Source organism: Leiobunum rupestre, chromosome 1 (assembly GCF_980474605.1).
Source record: "Leiobunum rupestre chromosome 1, qqLeiRupe1.1.hap1, whole genome shotgun sequence".
NCBI lineage: Eukaryota > Metazoa > Arthropoda > Arachnida > Opiliones > Sclerosomatidae > Leiobunum > Leiobunum rupestre.
Genome location: NC_143384.1, coordinates 56,405,191 through 56,425,753, shown reverse-complemented (window position 1 = coordinate 56,425,753; position 20,563 = coordinate 56,405,191). Strand labels below are relative to the sequence as shown.

At 32.4% G+C, this 20,563-nt stretch overlaps 1 protein-coding gene across 1 annotated transcript; it reads left to right on the top strand.

Annotated features, from left to right (window-relative positions):
- Positions 1 to 3,879: 3,879 nt before the first annotated feature.
- LOC149963325 (FMRFamide-activated amiloride-sensitive sodium channel-like) lies at positions 3,880 to 18,528 on the top strand. Its single transcript, XM_090166070.1, has 11 exons — positions 3,880 to 4,050; positions 10,003 to 10,187; positions 10,418 to 10,524; positions 10,980 to 11,140; positions 12,484 to 12,567; positions 13,899 to 14,022; positions 14,368 to 14,449; positions 15,603 to 15,669; positions 17,373 to 17,455; positions 17,529 to 17,604; positions 18,400 to 18,528. The coding sequence occupies exons 1-11, from the start codon at positions 3,880 to 3,882 to the stop codon at positions 18,526 to 18,528; spliced, it is 1,269 nt and encodes a 422-aa protein (XP_090022196.1).
- The last annotated feature ends 2,035 nt before the right edge of the window (positions 18,529 to 20,563 follow it).

Below are 20,563 nucleotides of genomic sequence, written 5' to 3'. Positions count from 1 at the left end.
TTCCTTCCTGGTACAAGTTGAGTTCTCCCAAAAGCAGAGTTCTCTCGGTTATGAAGGCGTACTTCCTTCCTTCCTGGTACAAGTTGAGTTCTCCCAAAGGCAGAGTTCTCTCGGTTATGAATGGGGAACTTCCTTCCTTCCTGGTACAAGTTGAGTTCTCCCAAAAGCAGAGTTCTCTCGAGTTCTCTCTTTTTGGGGCTCTGTCTCTTGGTTTTGTTCCAGGGATTTTAGGGCGGAGTTGAAAATAAAATGCAATTGGTGCACCCAAGACTCGTGTCCTGTCATGGGATGTATGACGTTATCCGCCCCGCGAAAGGTCCCTCGGAGTTGGTTCCGCGTTATTGCGGTGGTCTCAGTGTTTGTGGGGGAGAAGATGCCAGGAAATCACGAGGTTATATTTATTTTGTTTTCAAGCGAAAATGTCCAGGCACACCTTTGACCTATGACCTGGCCTTGGAAAACGTGCGCTTTTTGTCAGATTCGGGTTACCTGATGGTGGGCTAAAGGCCCACTAACATGACAAAGGTTCCATGGGAACGCTGTGAGTTGAGGGAATATTACTGGTTTAGTTCGGCAAGCTTCTGAGAAAAAAAGGGTTGGGTCGGGTCGGAAAGAGCTTCTCACGGTAATAAAAATGAGGAAAAAGACACCAATTATCTCCAGATGCCAAGGGCTCTTAATTTTAACATTGCTGAAGGCAGGGATTTAGTTTATAATTTATATTAAGTACCCTGTTTAATTAATTCTATCAATTTTATATTTTATAGTGGGGGTTCATTGAGTTCTATCAGATTTATAAACTATATTTAATTTGTATGTATGGTTCAAAAGTTATTTAAGTTTTTAATTTATCATTAATTTTAATTTATATTTAACATTGATTAGTTTTATTAAATATAGCTAAAAATTCTAAGATGTTTGATGTACCGGACTTAAAGAATACTTAACAATAACTGTCAATATAGAGGGTCAAGAGTGCGGGGGAAAATGTAAGAACAAAAGTAAATAAAACACAGAAAAAAAAACAAAAAAAGTAAGTAAGTGGGGGAAAGTGAACCTGAAGGGTTACAACTGCACTATAGATAGAATATTTTCGTACATTATTATTTTAAAATGGTTACTCGTGATCAATTTTTAATATTTCGCATCAACGGCGTTTGTTTGAATCCACCACTTTATAACTTTAAATGCAGCGTATATATTAATAGCTGTGCAAGTTCAAAAATTAAACATTATGAAAATATAGTTGTTGAATTATATGAAATATTGCATCAAATTTTCGCATTGTGAATTTGATGGGAATATTATTTTTTATAAAGTCGGCTGTGGTTTTCATAATTCTGTAATTAAGCCGTTGCCTTAATTTCCTTAATAAGTCACTTGCTATTTTTAAAGGTAATTTGATGTCCTTTACAATAGAAGATAATATAATTATATTAATCGACTAAACAACATGAGTTCAATTCATTTCAGGTAAACTAGTATTTTTTTATATTCCTTTTTAACATATCTTTTAATACGAATTTTAGTTTTTATAATGAAAAAAATTATTGAAATCGATTCTATTGAAACTCTGACTGCGTCCCACAAATAAAATCGTAATTTCAGACTGCGTAACCGTTCGGTCCAACTGCTTATCGTAACTTAAATGGTGGTTGAACGACAAAACGCTTAAAACCCGTTTAAAATGAATCAATCAAAATGGTGATCTTTTTGATAACTGCTCGTAGAACCGGTTAATTTAATAGATTTTCGATTCCTATTGCGCGACATCACAACCGGAAGAAGCAAAAATCGTGCAATAACTGTTAGGGTTTTTCTGATGCATAATCAGGAAGGAATCAGAAGGTTGTTGAACGCTGCCAAAGAAATTTCAATCGGTTATTTGGTGTTATTTGTACAGTAGAAACATTTTACCTGATTTTATTTCTTACTAAAATTAAGTAACATTTTCCGAACTATTGTTCTAAATATCAGAAAACTACTAAAATTGACGCAAAATTGATTTTTTTCTACTTTCATGTTGATATTTGTCTTTTTGCTATCCAACCTGGAAACTGGCACTTGTGTCAAAATAAATGCAAGTACGTATCAACAGTAAAAGAGGCAAAGATACATAAATATTTTTATGGCAAATTATTTTCATTCATTTATGTCATTCTCTTTCATTTCATTATAAACGTTACTTTTGGCTTAATTGAACGAAACACATTGTCATAGCGTTACATCTTTTTAAATGCACATTAATCTCCGAATTATTTTTGGTTTCTTGCGAAATAGAGAATAGGCTTACACCTTAGGCTCATTTAACAGGCATACTTATCAAATCACCACCTACAACTCCTTAAAATTTTTGCATAACTTTTTAAAACACCCTGTATAGCAGTATTCCATTTTCTAGTACTTTTATTAAAACTTTAACAAATATATAATTGTATTGTTTTTCCAGATATGGGTACCGCTTACGTTTTAAGGCTCTGCTGAGGACTAGACGCTTTTCATTATCTGATCTAGATAAAGATTTGAACGAATTAATGGCTTCAAAAGTCGCTTGATGACTTAGGCCTAAGGTGGTGCCTTGGGTATTAGCCTAGCTGATTATTATTATTATTATTATCGTTTTGTTTTCCTTGTTGGGAAGCTGTTGGAAATGACCCAGACTGCGATACATGCGAAGATAAGCAATGCGACGAGTGTATCGAAAACGCAAAGAAAACCGAAAATTGCGATGAATGTCAAAAATGCTCCGAGAAATTAACTTCCAATTTCTAATAGATAATATATAGAATTGTCTAATGGAAATATTAGTAAAGTTTTACACTAAAAATTATTCATTAAAAGTTAATAACCAAATGTTTATTCATTACGAAAATAAGTCAAATATTAGTTATCTGAGCAATAAATATGCAATATCAGGTAGAATTTAAATGCAGATTCAATGAATTTGGTTCATTTATTAGGAAAATCTATTGTGCACATTATCAGTTACTCTACTGTCAATGGCGGCAGAAAAACTATGTTCTGTGAAAATTCCCAAAAGTAAAATAGAAGACTAAGCTGCTGTACCTGTTTTTGAAACGATCTTATAACCACAACAAAACTAAAAGTACTGTCAGTATTTTCTGTAAAACTTTAAGTTGATCGAAAATATAGACTTTACTCTAGACGTCAATGTTATTAGACGTAGTTTTCTTTTATAAATTTGTTTTGGTGTTTAATTAAAACTTTTTTCATGTCGTGGTTAATTATTAAAAAATATTTCTTTAGCCCATTCAGAAAAAAAAAAAAATTATTAATCGTAAATTTCTATTTTCAAATCCTCATGATATGAGTAAAATAGAAAATAGGAGCCGCCATTAATATTTTTTGCTAGTTTTGAAATTAATATTATGAAGCTAAAGATTACGGCGCAAAATGGACCTTTCACCAAAATTACAAAATTATTTTTGGTAATACCGTATACTCTAATAGCAATCATACTTAGGGAGTTATCATCATTATCAATTCCATTTAAATTATAGTTTTTTCCGAATTTCCAAACGTAGTTATTCGAGTTCTCGAGTTAGTAACGATTGTCTCTCGTTCGCGTTTGGAAAATCCGGTGAGAGGAAAACAACAAAGCACGATGTCCATTAACAAATTAAAGGCGTAACTCGACAGATAACAATACTATATTATTCTGTTAGACCGTATGACGGCGCAAAAGGGTATGGTTTTATCAACGGGATGCTCCAGTTCTCTTTATCCTAGCTGCTTTTTATGGAATATAAGAGATTAATTTTTATTAATAGAAATTGATTTGCAAAATTGTTCCAATAACTTTAAGTCAAGTAAATTCTAGGGCAATAGATTGAATTTGTACATACTGTTTATAACGAAATGGATTTGACATGCGTTAACAATCCCAATAATGTCGATTTGTTACCAACGATTAATGAGCAAGACGATAATAAATTCGAAAATCAAGAAAAGAAAAAAGTGGTTTTTGTAGATGAGAATCCTCGGCAAGAAGAGAAATCTGAGCCTGAAGATATTAAAGCATTTCTTAAAGTACTTTTGTCAAGGTCATCAATTTATGGAGTATCGAGAATTGGGTAACATTATGTTAATTAAATTGTGCTTCTTAATTTTTGGACGGGTTACGTTTGTCGGCTAAATAACTTTCATTAAAAAATTTTAAATTTTGTTAATTTTTCATTCGATAAATATTTATCATGCTAAAATTAACATAAAAGGGATACTATTTATCCGTAATGGAATGGGAAGCATAACGTTTATAGGCAAAGCGGCTTTTCAGTTTTGGAGGCTTAAGACAAGACTGGTTATATCTGAAATGCGTGGCTGTGTTGTAAAAGCTTATTTTAATTATCTACGGTATAATTTTATCTAAAAAAACTTTATTACAATTATTCCTAATCGGTCGATAAATTATTTTTAATATTGGTATTTGATAACCCTTAGGAAATTGCCAATTTCCTCTATTGGAAAACTTCAAATTTGTTATTTAATAACTACTAATTAATAAATACTAAATAATTATAGAACAAGATAGGAAACTAAAGCAGACATTATGAAAACCAAAAAGAGTTGCTGTAATAATTTTAATAAATAAATAAATCAGCTAGGCCCAAGTCATCTAGCGACTTATAATGCCTTAAAACAGGTGGCTTGGTTACAATGCGTAGGAGCGTGGTGGCAAGCCCTTCATGCGAGGCGCCTCCATGCCACGCGAGCCAACAGCTCCCTACATTTACTATTACCGTTAAGAGCGATAAAACTAATAAAATCGCATACATGAAAAAAATAATATACTAATTTAATAATTTTAATTTCTTATTTACTAGTTTAATGCATTTTTTAATATTTTACGAATATAAATAATTGAATTATGTTAAGAAACATATTAACTCTGCTTGGTAAAGCAAAGTTATTAAAGGCCACAGAGAACATTTCTATGAGGAAAATTAATAAAGCCAAAGAAAGGAAGACAACTAGTGGGACAGCTAAAAATGTCAACTCCAAATTTAAATTCTTAAGCACCTGTTAACCAACACTGGTACAATTTTAAACATTAATTTAACGGTGTTGATTGACTTTAGACTCATCTTGGTTCTTGCTGTTAACCCCAAGTCCATTGTACCAGAATTGCATAACTAAACGATAGCATGTTTACAGGTCGATGGAGAATTCATAGTGCCAATTTTTGAAACGTAAATGAAATATTTGACAACAGTGCTCTTTCGTGTATATATTTTATCAAACTTCTAAAACTATCAACAAATGCGAACATTTTATTGAAAATTGATAGATGATCACTCGTAATCTTTCACGTAAAAGAAAACAAAATGTTTAAAATAACAGGTTTAAGCTACCGGTTGCTAGTATAATACAAACAAAATTCTTATTTAAGAAGATTGTTTAATAAAACCAGATAATTTAAACATGTTTTTTAAAATTAAATTATATTAAAAGATATGAGGCAAAAGCGAAAATTAAATTTATCATTAAACTTGCTAGAGGTTTAAAATAAGCTTTGCAAGAAATAGCCACTACGTTTAACTTTAACACATCCCTTAATTTAAATGTTGTTCAGTTACTCACTGATCTAGTAAACTTATGAACGAAAATTCATATACCGTTGCAAACTCCTAAACCGTTTAATTAAGTGAATGTGTATACGCAATTTCCATTTAATACTTTAAAAACCATGATAATTAAATTAATAATGTTATTAAATCTCAATAAAACTTACATTTTTATTACACTTAAATGTGAGCAAAACCGCTGGAATCACTTCAAATGGGTTATATAAGCTTCTTATAACAGAAATCTAGCATCTATTTATGTGCTACCTATATAGTTTTTGAAGACAACAAAAAGAGGCAGTACGAATTTTTTCGGTAAAAAAGGGCTCTATTAGTGTTTATAAGTATACTTATAAACACTACCCTGGACTTTAACACGTACTGCTCTACAATTTCACATCTTATCAATTTGCTTAAATTTGAGGCTTGAAACCGTAAAATAAAGGTTTTTATAATTTATTCATTTCCATTTGTATATAAATTTAGGAAAATTGACTGAAATTATTTTCAAACATTTAAGACAAAAACGAAAAAAAATCCCTAAATCTAAAATATCATCAATATATGTTCCTTTATAGGTTCCAACTGTCCTCCTTCTTAAATCTTCATTTAAACTGCTTTGGTAAAAGTAGGGCTTCTAACGATAATTTGAATAAGACAAACTGATAATGATATCTCATATCAGATATATTTCCGATAAACAACCTGATTTATCTGGCTACTTGTACCCTTTTTTATCTGACCTGCGGCTATCGGGTTTTTTATTTGGTTTCGGTATCCGATGAGACCACAGATATAGTAAGAAGTGTTGTAATGATTTATAATAAAAAGTACTGCTACTTCATGGAATTATATATCATTACAACAAATTGAAATAGAACCATGGAACAAAATTCAAGATAGTAAGAAGTATTTTTTCTCAGATAAGCGCGTAGATATCGGTCTTCATGTTGTCTACCTTTAGACCAGTGCCACAACTAGCTTTTCTTTGGCCCTGTGCAAAATAACATTTTTGGGCCCTTTATTTTTTTGTTAAATTACTAAGACAAACACGAAACGAATTGTGCAGGGAGAATAATTGGGATCAGAAATTTCATGAAACAAGTTAGTGGGCGTGATATTCGACGGTGAGAATATAATGGTGGTTTTATGAATACACATTTTCAATTGTAATGTCATTTTTAACCGAGCTCCAGGTCATTTGGCGTCTATAAATTCAAATTATAGAGGCTTATATTTGCATTTAATAATTTCATTGTCCTTTTTGGATATTTACTGAATTTATTAAATATTTGAAGTTAATTGTCCGAGCGAGCGTAGCGGGCGAGGTGTTATGCTTAAATAATATTCATAATGGAACTATTTTCAAAGGGAAACCCGAGGAGCAGATCACTTCCTGAATTTTTAGGACACCCTCACATGACTAAATCATGATTATATATAGTTAAAATCAAATATTTAGCTTTGGCTGTACAAAAAAATAAAAATTGTTAATACATTATTAAATTTTAAATCATGATAATTAGGAGACCCTGCAACAATGTGACCTGCATTTCGGGAAACCTCATAAAATTAAAACGACAGCGTTCCACTTAAATATCCGCCGTCAGTTCCGTTCATTTATTTGGCTTAAAATTCATTGAAATTTTTAGCGTAGAAAAAAATCTAAGATGACCAACAGCCGCGTAGAAATTGAATTTCACAGATTTAGTTATGAATGTGGTGAGGGTTAAAAGCGAATTTTCAATTATTTCAATAGATCTTAGATAATTTTATTCTCGGATATCGGGTCCTACAGTTTTTGGCACTTTATCCTCACCTGAAATGATAAGAGCTCTCTAACTTCAAGAAACTGCCGTATCTTTCTTTTTATTAACTGCTCTAATTCATATAAGAAATTTTAAAATTGAACTTCTTTTTTATATTTATTTAATATTTTCATATAAATAACTAAATTGGGTTTTCAGCATCTTTGTAATTTAGTGAAATAATAGAGATATTCTGAGCCTAAAAAGTAAGAGACGGAGAGAGGAATAGTTTGCCACTATCTAGCTATTGATGTATAAATAAATGATTTTGTTGGTTTGTGGGGTTGTTAGTGTGTTTGTTGTTTTGCCACCTATGCATTTTAGGGAGTATCTATGTGAACCATCAATTTTTTATACGATCCTGTAACCTCCCAAATTTTTTTGAAACTTGATAAAGGGTATACCAAATTGTGTAGGTAAGCGAAATGACCAAAATGAATGCAAATTGTGAAATACTATCCGCCGACAATTGAAATAGGAACTGATAAAGTTGTGTACGCTTTGTCGTCGCAAACGTCGCATTTTAACACTTGTTTTTGTCATAATTTTTGTTTGTATTCCATCTAGCTTTTTTAAATATACACTAAAACGACTGGAGATTTTACTACTAATAATAGACTCAACTTCGAGTAACTTTTATTGTTATTTTGTTTTTACGATTTGATCAAGGGTAAAATATTCATTTTTGACACAATGACTATTTACAAAAAACATTTCCCTTTTAATCTTTAGAAAAGTGGAATATTATTCCGATGGAAAAGTCAAATAAAGTACATAATTTTGTAAGTAATTGCTGTAAGAGATTAAAAAGAATACGATTTTGTTTACGGGCTATTTTTAAAATTAAGCAAATTTACCTTATATCAGAACGTAGAAAAATATTTCATAGATAAAAGTCACATAAGGCTGAATTGTGTATTAGTGGTAAAACCTTTAGTCGTTGTAGTTAATACTTTTAAAAGCGAAACAGAAACAGATCAAAAAGATGTGACAAACCAAATGTTAAAATTCGTCGGCAGTGATGACCAAGCCCGTAAAACTTTCTAAGTTCTTCTTTCATTTGTTGGATTTTAACATATTACTAACAACCTGAAAAGACACCTGTTTTGAAATGTATATTTTGAAATGGTAGAAAGGAAGCCAACTGGATTCATCAAGGATTATGGTCCACCGTTTTGGTTCTGGGAATTATTGGATGCATCTTTCATTGTCACAGCTTTCTTACTACATACTTTTCCTATCCAGTTGTAATGAATCTGGAAGTTGAAAACAAGTGGATTTCGGAATTTCCGGCGATTACAATCTGCAATTTAAATAGGTCAGTAATAATTCGTCATTTGCTTCACAGAAAAACCATGGTCGAAAACCAATATCAAATTTTGGTTTTTATTATTTTCGTTATGTTTTTATATCATTTGCTATTAACAGTACCTACTTCAACGCATTGCAATAGCCGTCCAAAGAGGCAACGCGGCTTCGGTACTAAACACTTTTCCCCCAGGCTATTTGTTCAAATTACCTTAACGGTTTTATCGCTGTACAATTTCATTAACTTGTATTCAAATGTTAATTTTTGCTTTGAAAAGATCCGTTATCAATAAAGATACAGCAGTAGCCTTTGCTTAAAACTTTGAAGTTTGAATTAAACTTGTAAAAACGATCTATTTAGAGCTTGAAACATATTTTTTGGATACATGTTAATTATCATTGCTAAGAAAAATGAATTTTCAACTATAAATTCTTATCAATACTGAAAAGTTATATTTTGGGTTGGTTTAGTAGAAGAGAGCCTAGTTAGCTTGAAAAACGTTTATTTAGTTCTGTAAAATCCGAAATGTATTCGTTAAAGACGTGGGGTTTTTAACTTATTTAATTTCAGAGCTCACCAAAAGAAATTAAAAGAAGCTTGTTGGAATGATGGGACCCTTCAATATAAAGCATGCCATGAGTACAACCAAATCAAAACAAGAGCTTTTCCAATTTCGAAAACTGGAATAACTCAAACGGTAATATATCTTTTACTCATCCATCAATTGCTAAAACCAAAACGGCAATAAAAACGTTCTAATTAATAGAATAGGGCTGCAGAAATCGTGTGATATTTTTGTCTGAATCTGTTTTCATGCGATATGAAAGAATACCATTTATTCTTTTTTCACCCACATTTTTTAAATAACATTTTGTCCTTTAAAATGTGGCAAATTTCGCCGGTTAATAAACGAAGGTTGCGAACTTAAACCTTAAAACGTTGTTATCAAAGCTTAATTTTAAAATTGAGCTTCACACTTCTTAAGTGATATTTTATAAATGGTATGGTTAAATTAAATTTTTCCCAAAAAAACTTCCAAAGAAATAGAGAACCAAATTCAATTACAAACACGAATGACTTTTTGGCGAGATTCCGTGCCTCTAGTTCCACTGCTAGTCAAATATCTCATTATATTTCACTGTAATAACTCTATGATATTTTTGACTAAAGAAAAAAATAGAGATGATACCTACACGTTTTACCAAATCATATTAAAATATTCGGAAGGCTACCGCTAAGTGTGTATGATTTCTGCAATGAGAATTTTAAAATTCTGAGTTTCTCGATATTAATTTAACAGGGATTAAAAAAATTCATACGATGCGAACAGTTCCAGACAGGGCCGCTAAGCGCCGGAAAAGTGAAAACATTGGATTTTCTTTCGGGTTTTGCCGAACTTCCAGAGACGTTTAGGGAACAAGCTGGACACGACTTCCACGACTTAGTGAAGCATTGTTCATTTAACGGAGAACCGTGTAACGACCAGTAAGTATTTAGCTGAAAGATGAAGATCAATTAAATACAAATAAGTACAGATAACTACTCTGATCAGAAGTTAAATGAAAGCTTTAGATATAATCATGTCACCCTACTTTAGCTCATAATCGTTCAGCCTTGTCTAAAATGCGTGCTTGCAAATAGCAACTTTTTCTATTTATCAACGAATAAAAAACCAATTTTATGAATAAATGTAAATTTTGCTTTTTCTTTTGTAGAAACTTCTCCAGATTTTCAACTTTATCGCTGGGAAACTGCTTTACGTTTAATGGAAAAGGAAGCTCATCGAGTCCTCTAAGAACTCAATCAATCGGTGTTGAATCGGGTAAATTATTCCAAAATGATTAATTCACTGCTTTACCATAAAATAGACAAAGTTTCGGTATCAATATGAGAATCAGGGAATTTCAACGGGTATTTTGTGCAGAATGAATGATTGGAATTAAATTAACACCACTTTTTCAGAACGATTAAAGATAATAAAAGTCTATTCGTGAGAAACAGTTAATGAAATCAGTTAATTTCTAAACTCCGTCATAGTGGATTGATTTGTTGTTAGTACTATTGGCAATAATTAGCTCAAAATCGTTTTTGGTTTTGACAAATAAGACGCTCTAGTTGTTTTTTATTATGTTGTATAATATTAATTAAGCCAGGAAATATGATTACTTTTTAGCTATACGTTATTGGGAAAATTGAAATGCGCCGTTGATAGGCTGTAAGATATTTATTTCCGAAGGCTGTTATTATAAAATCTTGCCGTAACTCAATGTTTTACAGGTTTGCATTTGGAACTGAATGTAGAAAGGGACCAGTACCTCAAAATAAGCGAAAAGGTCGGAGCTAGAGTTGGCGTTCACGGTTTTTCATCTGATCCTATACCCTCCGAAGACGGCATGGATGTGGCACCGGGGCACGAAGTGTTGGTGGCCTTAAAGAAGGTAACTTTGTTATCAAATACCCTACGCGTATTCTTTAACTTCGCAAAGGAGCCTTATCCTTTTAAGATTTTAAACTTTATTCAGAAACTTCATTGTACTATAAGGTCAAATTATACAGGAGCACAGTTTTCAAATTACCTAAGGGCACTTACATTCGGGAAACTTTGGTGCATAAGTTACAGGGGTAGCCTATTTTTACGTAATAAACTATATCGTATTACCTTAAATTAAATCTTTAAATATTTTCACTAACATACCCATATTATAGTAGATACTGTTCTTTCGATAAATTTACGATGATAAACAAATCGAAGGTTTACAAAATATTTAAATTGAAATTACAATTAACGAAATTAATAGGATTATTAGTAAAATGATTATTGTAGGGCATCGAAACGGTAAAATTTGTTGCAGGAGGTGGAATATTGGCTATGCAATAGGAGGCGGGTTCGATCCCAACTTGTGGTACTGGTTGAAAAATCAGAGCTGTTCCTTTTGCATTGAGGTTTAAAGTTCTCAAGCCACAGGTTTAACGACTTATACCCCGAGTTTTGGTTTCCCCTTTCATAAAAGCTTGCTTAGGCTAACAGTAAAAGTAAGTGTAGGTATCTGTGGGCTCACGTGGCATGAAGGGCTTGCCGCCACCCTCTTACACATTGTAACCCGATCACCTGATTTAAAGTAATCATAAGTCGCTAGATAACTAGGTGGGGCCTTGGCTTTACGCTTAGCTTAGCAAAGCTGATTATTGAGCTTTCCAGTGGCCACTAAATTCATTACCAGGGCTTTGAAAAGTGTGTTTTATTGCTTCATAGTATTGAAAACTGCGTCAGACCTCTTAAGGGGGAAGAATAGTAAAAGCCTCTTTTTCGTTCAAGGTGAACGTTTCTCTTTTAACAATGACATCATTGAACTATATTTTTCTTATTAGGCTGAACCTTCCTCTAGTGCTTAAAATAATTTTGGTAATTATAATATTAATAGTTAACGAGATATGAGGTCCTAACCAAAGGGTAGTTTGTGCGCTTGCCCAACTTGTTTAGCTCCGGGGGTCCGAATTAAAACGTAATAACTTAATTATTTTTAAAATTAAAATTGTCAAAATTATTTTAAGCTCTAAACAAAAGGCTGTTCTACACTTAAATATTAACTTTATAAGTTAAAATACAAGATTAAAAGAGTTCAGCTTGAAATAGCTCGAAAGTAGACAATGGCCACTGTAGTCTTCCCCCTTAAGAGGCAAACTTTTAAATACTTTCTTGTTATGTTTTACTGATAAAACCAGGAAACAGTATTTTTCAATTAATCTGTAATAAAATTTAAGCTTGTTGTTGCCATTTTAGATGTCAATTCAACGACTTCCAGCACCTTATAAAGATATGTGCCACAATTACACAACAAACGAAGAAATCGACAATAGTCAGGAAGTAAGTAAATAAATAAAGGGTGTTTCAAAAAGGTTATGCAAAAGGTTTCAGGAGTTATAGGGGGTGAGTTGAGAAGTATGCCCGTTGTGGTCCCATTTTCCTACGATGAGTTAAAAGAGCACCAGAGAGCTTCAAAGTGTTACCTACTAGCCCTTAGAAGTAGGCTGCAACAAGCACAAAACCAAGCAGCAGGGAAATGCGATTCCAGGGGTACGATGAATTTGCGAATGCGTGGGAATTGAGATAAATAACAAAAAGAAATAAGTAAATAAGAAATGTGCAATGAGTTTAATTAAACACAGAAGAACAAAGTAGGAAAATGTGTATTTTGTTTCTTCCTTCAACTTTTACACAAAGACGACAGCGTCGAAGGAGGGAATCGCGTACATGTTGAAATACTCCCGGTGTATTTCGAATAAGTTCGGTAGTGGTTGACCTACTTCGTTCCTGTTCTTCAAAACGAACAATTCGTTTGTAACGACCCAGTCGCAGAGAAGTTCAAGTAAAACATTAAGTCATGTACCCAGAATGTGCCTGTCTCGCGTAATCGACGATGGACATTGGTAAAAGTCCGTGAGATGCAGATGCACCGGTTCGGGTTCCTTTAATTGCTGGCAGAGACGTTGAGCAGCCAAAGCATAGCAATCCGTTAGTCCATACACAAAATGAATATCCGCCAGTTCTCCCGAAGTTAACTTCATTGTTGTAGTTCGAAATTGATGAAAAATCGCGGTTCATCACTACTTTAATTACTGTTTAAGTTTACTTTTGTTCGCTGCTTACCTTGATTTGTTTACAAAGTCCTTTTTTACCTATCACACGAACCCAAACCTCAATGTTCGCATTTCCTTGCTGCTTGGTTTTGTGCTTGTTGCAGCCTACTTCCCGGGGCTAGTAGGCCACACTTTGAAGCTACGGGGAAAGACAGTTACGGGGAAAGACAGCTACGGAGAAAGATAGTTATAGGGAAAATACAACTATGGGGGAAAACCGTTAACGGAGGAAGACAGCTAAGGGGAAAACCGTTAGAGAGCAGCTAAGGAGCGAAGACTCACCGCTTGCTTCGTGGTCTCAGGCTCTTTCTCTCTGTAGGTGGAAAATATTGCCCCGAAATCGTGAAAGCAAAATATTTGCCCTTGCATTCTTTAGGTTCAAGTTATTTCTGTCTTGGTAGTATTGGCAGAAAGAGCCTAAAGAACTACAAATAGTTTTGCATTTCGTTTAGCCTGCAGGTTTTTGAAATTTTCATTAATAATTAATCAAAATGTACCGTTACTTATTGCCAATGTAGAATTTCAACGTAAAATATTGTAAAATCTATATATCCTTAGCGTTGTTTTAGATCTTGCTTCCAAAATCAAACCATGTCAAGGTGCAATTGCACAAATCCTTTAGTCAAAAGTGAGATAACTATTGCCGACGTACGAGTGTGTAACCTTACCAGTGAAGAGGATGGTAAGTAGGAACTGTTTCTTATAATAACAAAAAACCTAATAATTTTTGAAATACCATATCTGGTACGTCGTTTAGTTTCATGGTTAGTCGGTATTAAATTTGATATAAAACAGGAGTAGAAAAAACATATTTTGGTTTATGGCATTGGATAAATTGGTTGAATTTTAAGTGAATGGAGTTGCAATAATTGGTCTTGATGTATAATCCCAGAAACAATTTCCATTTTAAAAGGATATTTAACACTTAAAAGCGTCATTACTTAGCCTAGCTGATTATTACCTTTGATGACTAAAGGACTACGGTCGCTATCGGTACACATCACTAAAAACCAATAACTTTTTAAAGTATGCTGTTTAGAAGATGTGGAATCGTTTATGCAAAACCACTCAGATGAAGAAACCTTGTGCAAGTGCCCCTTGCCTTGCGAGTAAGTATTACGCACTCTTCTATTGAGGTTTGAACTCAATACATTTTTGATGCAAATTTGATAAATGTTGCTATTGTCCTGGCCTTATATATAATATAATCATAATGAAATATTGAAATGCGAGAGTTTATTTTAGTTTAAAAATAATATGATAATTAAAAATTTTACATTATTTTATTATAATAATATAAAATAACCGTCACAGACAATTAGCTGATATGTGAGCTCAGATTCTTTTCGAAATCTGAGCCATTCTTAGATGTGGAATCTTCTCCTATTCCCGCTAAAACCTTTTTGAGTAAAAAATAACCCAATCATTTATTATGATGCACTGCTTAAAAGCAAAGATTTTGTAGAGCTACCTGCACTTCGCAGAATATTCGTAGTAGAGTTCTAGCTTAAAATGTTTCTTTTTTAAATAGACTTAATCCCTCTTCTTATTTTAATGAAAAATTAATCAACAAATTTAGCGCTCTCTTTGGTTTAAAAAACATTTATTCCATGAATTATTTTTATTTTATTTAACGATATTTTAATTATTTCATTAATAAAATAATTAAAAAAATATCTTGCAAGTACTGCGAAGAATTTTTAGAGCCACAACTAGTAAACTATACTGTACTATACTGAAAACAGTATATAACATTCATTCTAATATTTTAAGAAATAGATTTACTCAAAAACAAAATTGATGAAATCACTCTCTTTGAGCGTTGCCAAAAAATTGTAATCAATTTAGGTCAGAAAATTTCCTATTGTCTTGATAGGTTTGATTTTAAGTGCTTACATAAAGAAGGTTTGAGAGTAAAATTTTGAGATCTATTAATAAACAGGCACCACTTAAAACAGTGCACTACTTGTAGTCATATTTATTTAGAAATTGTATTAATGTTAACATCGTCGTCTTTCCAAAGAAAATTAAATAGTTTATAATTGAATTTTGTAGTTTTTTCATTAATATGCTTATATATTTACCACAATTTAAATGTTTTAATACACAAAAAAATAACAAACACCGTTCGGGTATTGTTGGATTTGAGTTAGCAGGATGTTCAAGTACCGGGGCTCTGGGTTTTTTTTCCATTGAATCGTTTGTGTTGTTTTTGGTATTTTTCGGAAACCTTAACTTCATTCATTGTCATTTTTACTATAGGAAACTCTACTTTAATGAAGAAACATCTTTCTCGATTTGGCCTGCGGAGAGATATTTCGAAGAAAAGGTATAATTAAAAATTATTATATTGTAGATGTAAACAGTATATCGGATAGAACTTTAAAGAAGGGGATGCATAAGAGGTTTTTCATTGGTTTTTAGAGTGAGGTATCATATATAATACTCCTGTTAAGAAAAAAAATGGTTTTTGTTGACACCATTCGCCCACGTAGAGGGGCCCTTGGATAAAATATAAAAATCTTTTGTTTGGTCGTTGTTTGTTCTAGGAAGATTTGGCCCTCTATCTATTGAGGCTGTAGGTTAATTTTCGAAGTATAATTTTAGATTCAATAAAGTTTTAAATTAAAAAACTAACGATTAACAAAAATGGTACCTTAGTTAGTCCTTGAAAGGTAATATTAAAAATTTAAAGCCGTTTGCTCTCCTAACGCACCCAATTAACCAAAAAGTCGTAGAACTACATAAAACATATTTAGTTTCATTATGGTTTTAGGCAAAGTAAAAGGATTTTTAAAATAAAAATTAGTTTGAACCCAAAGGGACCTAAAACCAAGGTACGCAGGAGGAATAATTCGGGTCAAATGCCAATAACAAAGTATCTATTTTCAAAATAAATTTCTCAAAGCAAAATTCTTAATGCATAAAAAGTGAAATGTACAAGATACTGGATGGCACGTTTTTTATAAATTCAATTTCCTCATTTCCTTAATTGAATAAAATTGAAACCATCGTAGTCAGTTAATAAGGCATGGAAAGGCCCTTAAATTTTTAATACTCAGTCAATGTGAACTTGGTCGAAAGCAGGGCCGGAAAGTTTCCTTCTGTCTTTTGCTTAATAATCTTATATATTCACCAACTTTTATTTTTTATATTTCTGTCTGCCATATATTTTCCCAACGAGCCCTACACCATATCTCGCTCCCTTGCTCGATGTGGGAGATAACACCACTCTCTCTCTCTCTCTCTCTCTCTCAATTTTCACATCGAAGAAAATTTAATCTTTAAACTGTTTGGTGATTTCTACGAAATTTCAAAAACCAATTCGCACTTTTTATTTTAAAATTTTAATTACTTAATTACAGGAAAGTAAGCTAACTGTGGCTCGGCCGAAAGCCCGTCTACCTAGATAGTTTTTATACATCTATATAAGGAAATATTCCTAAGGAAAATGAAACTGATAAAGTAATCTCATTCCAAGAGTTCACTAAACAATATGAACCGAAAATATATATAATGCTTATTTTTAATTATAAATTCTGTTTTCATATAGATTAATTTACTACTAACAATTTCGAAAAATAATAAATAATAATGGCGTTTAATTTTGTTTTACCAATTTCGATAAAATATCTCTTAAGCAAAGCATAAACTGTTTATTAGTCCATTTAAAAATCAATCGTACAAAATTCAAAATGCATTAAATGTTGCAGCGCTAAGCAAACTAAAAACAATTCCGTAGCCCAATCCATCGGAAGAAATTACTCGCCATATTCCTATACGCATATCTAGGCTTATCTACGAGCTTGTTTACTTTTAAACCAGAAGGATACCCTTATTTCTTCAACTTATGCCAGCAATCGAATAAATTATGTAGTGGGTCACATTTATTGTTCTAAAAATAGCCCCAATCTATAAGAATAATAAATAAAATTTTGTTTGAATTTTTGCTTACTAAAAATTTGATATTCGCTTAAGATGCCATTGGTAAGAAGGTTATAACAAAAACTCATAGACCTTGTAATTAAACAGGAAAAAGAAGATAGAACAGGAATCATATTACAGCAAGAGCAACAAACTTTGGACCAGCAAACGTCTACCCTTAAAGAATACAGGTAAATTATAATTATTATGATGAGAAGATTAAAAAAATGTTTCTTTCATTATTAAAAAATTATTTTGTAATAGGCGCAACAGAATAAAAGTAAAAATTTTCTTCAAAACTTTAGAAACAGTTATATACAAGCAGCTTCCAATGTTTCAAGTAAGTGGTCTTTCTAATTGTTTTATAAAATTATGTTATCATCGGCCTTACATGCATCGACAATATAAATAAAAACAATAAATCTGTTTATAATGTATGACTACAAGAAAAAATACACCTAGGTCATAAAAAGTACCTTCATCAGTTAGAATTATTATACCCCTTATTTTCCCTGAAATCAGCTGGAGAATACAACGGAATAAGATTCCAAGTATTCAGTTTAGAAGTACAGGAAGATACTATTCTCTACGATGTATATTATATTTGGTAACATCCGAGAAAAATCTTATCTTCATTCCGTGCCGTGTGGTTTGGTTATTTATTTGTTATACCAGCTTAAGTATAAAAATAAGTGTGCTCTTGGATGAATAAGGGAATGATATGAGTTAACTGGAGGCTGCCTTCGCATAATGGGCAATAGTACATGAAATGTATTGAAAACTACTATTTGATTTAGGGAAGAATAGGGTGTGGCCAGTGAATGATTTCATTCATATAATTAAAAAAATTCCGTTAGTACTAAGAAATACTTAAGCTCTCTCTATCTCTCATTTACGGTATAAATCGATTAATTGTGGCAAAAAAATTACAGAATCTTTCTCGACGCATTCTGGTTACGGTGAATTTTAAAACATTTGAAGTATAAAAAAAGTGAAAACAGTTCTTAGATTAAACGGAGTTTATAAAGTGTGTTTAACAAACTAAGAGGAAACGCTTCTGTAATTAATGCTTTTTGCCCCAAAAGCGTGTTTCTAATGTTTAAAGCTGCAATTTATTTTCTCAATTTATTTACAGAATTCGGAGCTCTTTAGCCAAATGGGTGGACAGCTAGGGCTTTGGCTGGGTGTATCACTAATCGCCCTTTTTGAATGTTTAGAAAGCTTTCTTCTGCTGATACACTTTGCACTGCGAAGAAAATCCTGAAGCTAAAAATAAAGCTAAATTTAATTGTGTTTGAAAAAATCCCCATAATTAATCAAATACATTGCTTTTAAATGGAGCCATGCGAATAACTAAAGAAATTGGATAAAACTAAAATAAATTGGAGTTTACTTTGCAAATTGCTTTGATAATATTTTTTTTTGTTAAAACGATAACTTGACGCTTCCTGAAACGAAATAAATCTAAATCTGTCTTGGAAACATTTGGGAATATTATTTGAAGATTTCTTGCATATTGATATTTATTCTCCTTAAGAGTCACGTTGGCTCTAAAGAGTAATTTATAATTCATACAGTGTGAACAAGCGCAATTGGTAGTGGTTAATGGTTTGACCATTTGGGTGATCTGTTTATAAAAGGTTTTCCGAAACTACGCACGGTGTTTTTCTTACCCTTCCCCTTGAGTCGCTTTCCTAGCCATAGGATTCCCGGCGAACTAGCCTACATTACGTGAAATAATACTCACTCTCACATATCTTTAGTGCTTGAGGTTTGGGAGGTTGAAATGGGTGACTATGGCTTATTTTCGTATTTATTGAATTGATAATTACCAATTCAGAAAAACAATAAAAGTTTGAAGTAAAACGCATAAAACAATTTAATGACAAAATGCAAATATTAGAAAATGTTAAATCCTTAGATGTTAACAAACTTTAACATTATCTCTAGCCTTTTAAACTTTGCTACTTAAACTACTACCACCCCAGGTCAATACACCCCCCTTAGGGTTTAACAGGGTATTATACCCGTAAAAGCAGACTGCCAAAATCTTATCATAATAACTTGACAATCTTATTTGGTCGCAGCATGGCAGAATTAACACAGGGACGGTTCTTATTATATGTGTGATTCAAGAAAATAAAAGAGGGGGGATTAAAATGTTCAGAGAGACTGTGCATCCGTCCCTTGAAGACCGTGCGCTCACCTTAATCATCAAATCGTATTAGCTTTATTTCGCATTTATAATATATATATTTTGTCTAATTTATCGACTCACTCATACAGTTTCATTTTCGGTGACAATTATGAAAGGAAAGATATTCAAGTTTACGAAGGTAATTATAAAGAATAAACGAACACGCCAGACAAAAGGACAATTGATAAGTAGTAGATTTTCCTACGTTTTCCCCTAAAAATTCACTGGGTCAAATAGCGAGTCAAGTAAAGTCCCCCACCTTCAAACTGACAAAATCACCCCAAATCTTGAGTTTACCTTCTAAGAACCACAACAAAAAAAAAGCAATCAAGTAAAGTTTCATTTTAACTGTGAGTTCCTGAGATATCAGTCATTAAGGCCGGGAACCGAAAGAAAAGAGTAAGTTCCCTTTAAGATTTTGCCAGGTCCCTTAGTTTTATTTTATAATTTTGGTTTATGTCCCCATTACATTGTTGACAAAGTGTATTTTTGTTAAAAAGGGTTAATAAAGAGAATTTTGATTGATATCGTACTGTTTTTCCGTCTGAGACTCCATAACCTCCTCCTTCCCCTTTTATAATCATTTTTGGTTGGAGCCTACAATACCGGACTATTAATATCACATTTGATTAATTACCATCTAATCACCAAAACGCTCCGACCGTCGAGGGTTATAATGACTCTTGAATTATGTTCGGAAAATGTTCACTATGCCCATTTCCTCCCACAAAATGCTTACAGCATAAATATGTATTTTTGTTAACCCGTTCTATGGGAAAGTCATCTCTTCCCAACCAATATATTAATATTTACATTTATTCAAGTTGGTTTTTACTTTGGGGAAGGGTAAAAATAATACACCGCGCAGGCATTCTTTGTCTAAATACCGTGAATCGCTATTACACTTTCTATTTTGCATAGTTTATGGTACACAGTAAAATAATATTAATTTTATTACATGAATGCTCAAAGAAGCTACTTCAAAATTAAAATCACGAAAAACGACCGTTTGAACTACTTAATATATTTTAATAGATGGCAATACCTCAATAATCGAATTTCGTGTTGGTGACGTTTGAATCCCCATGATACAAAAATTTGC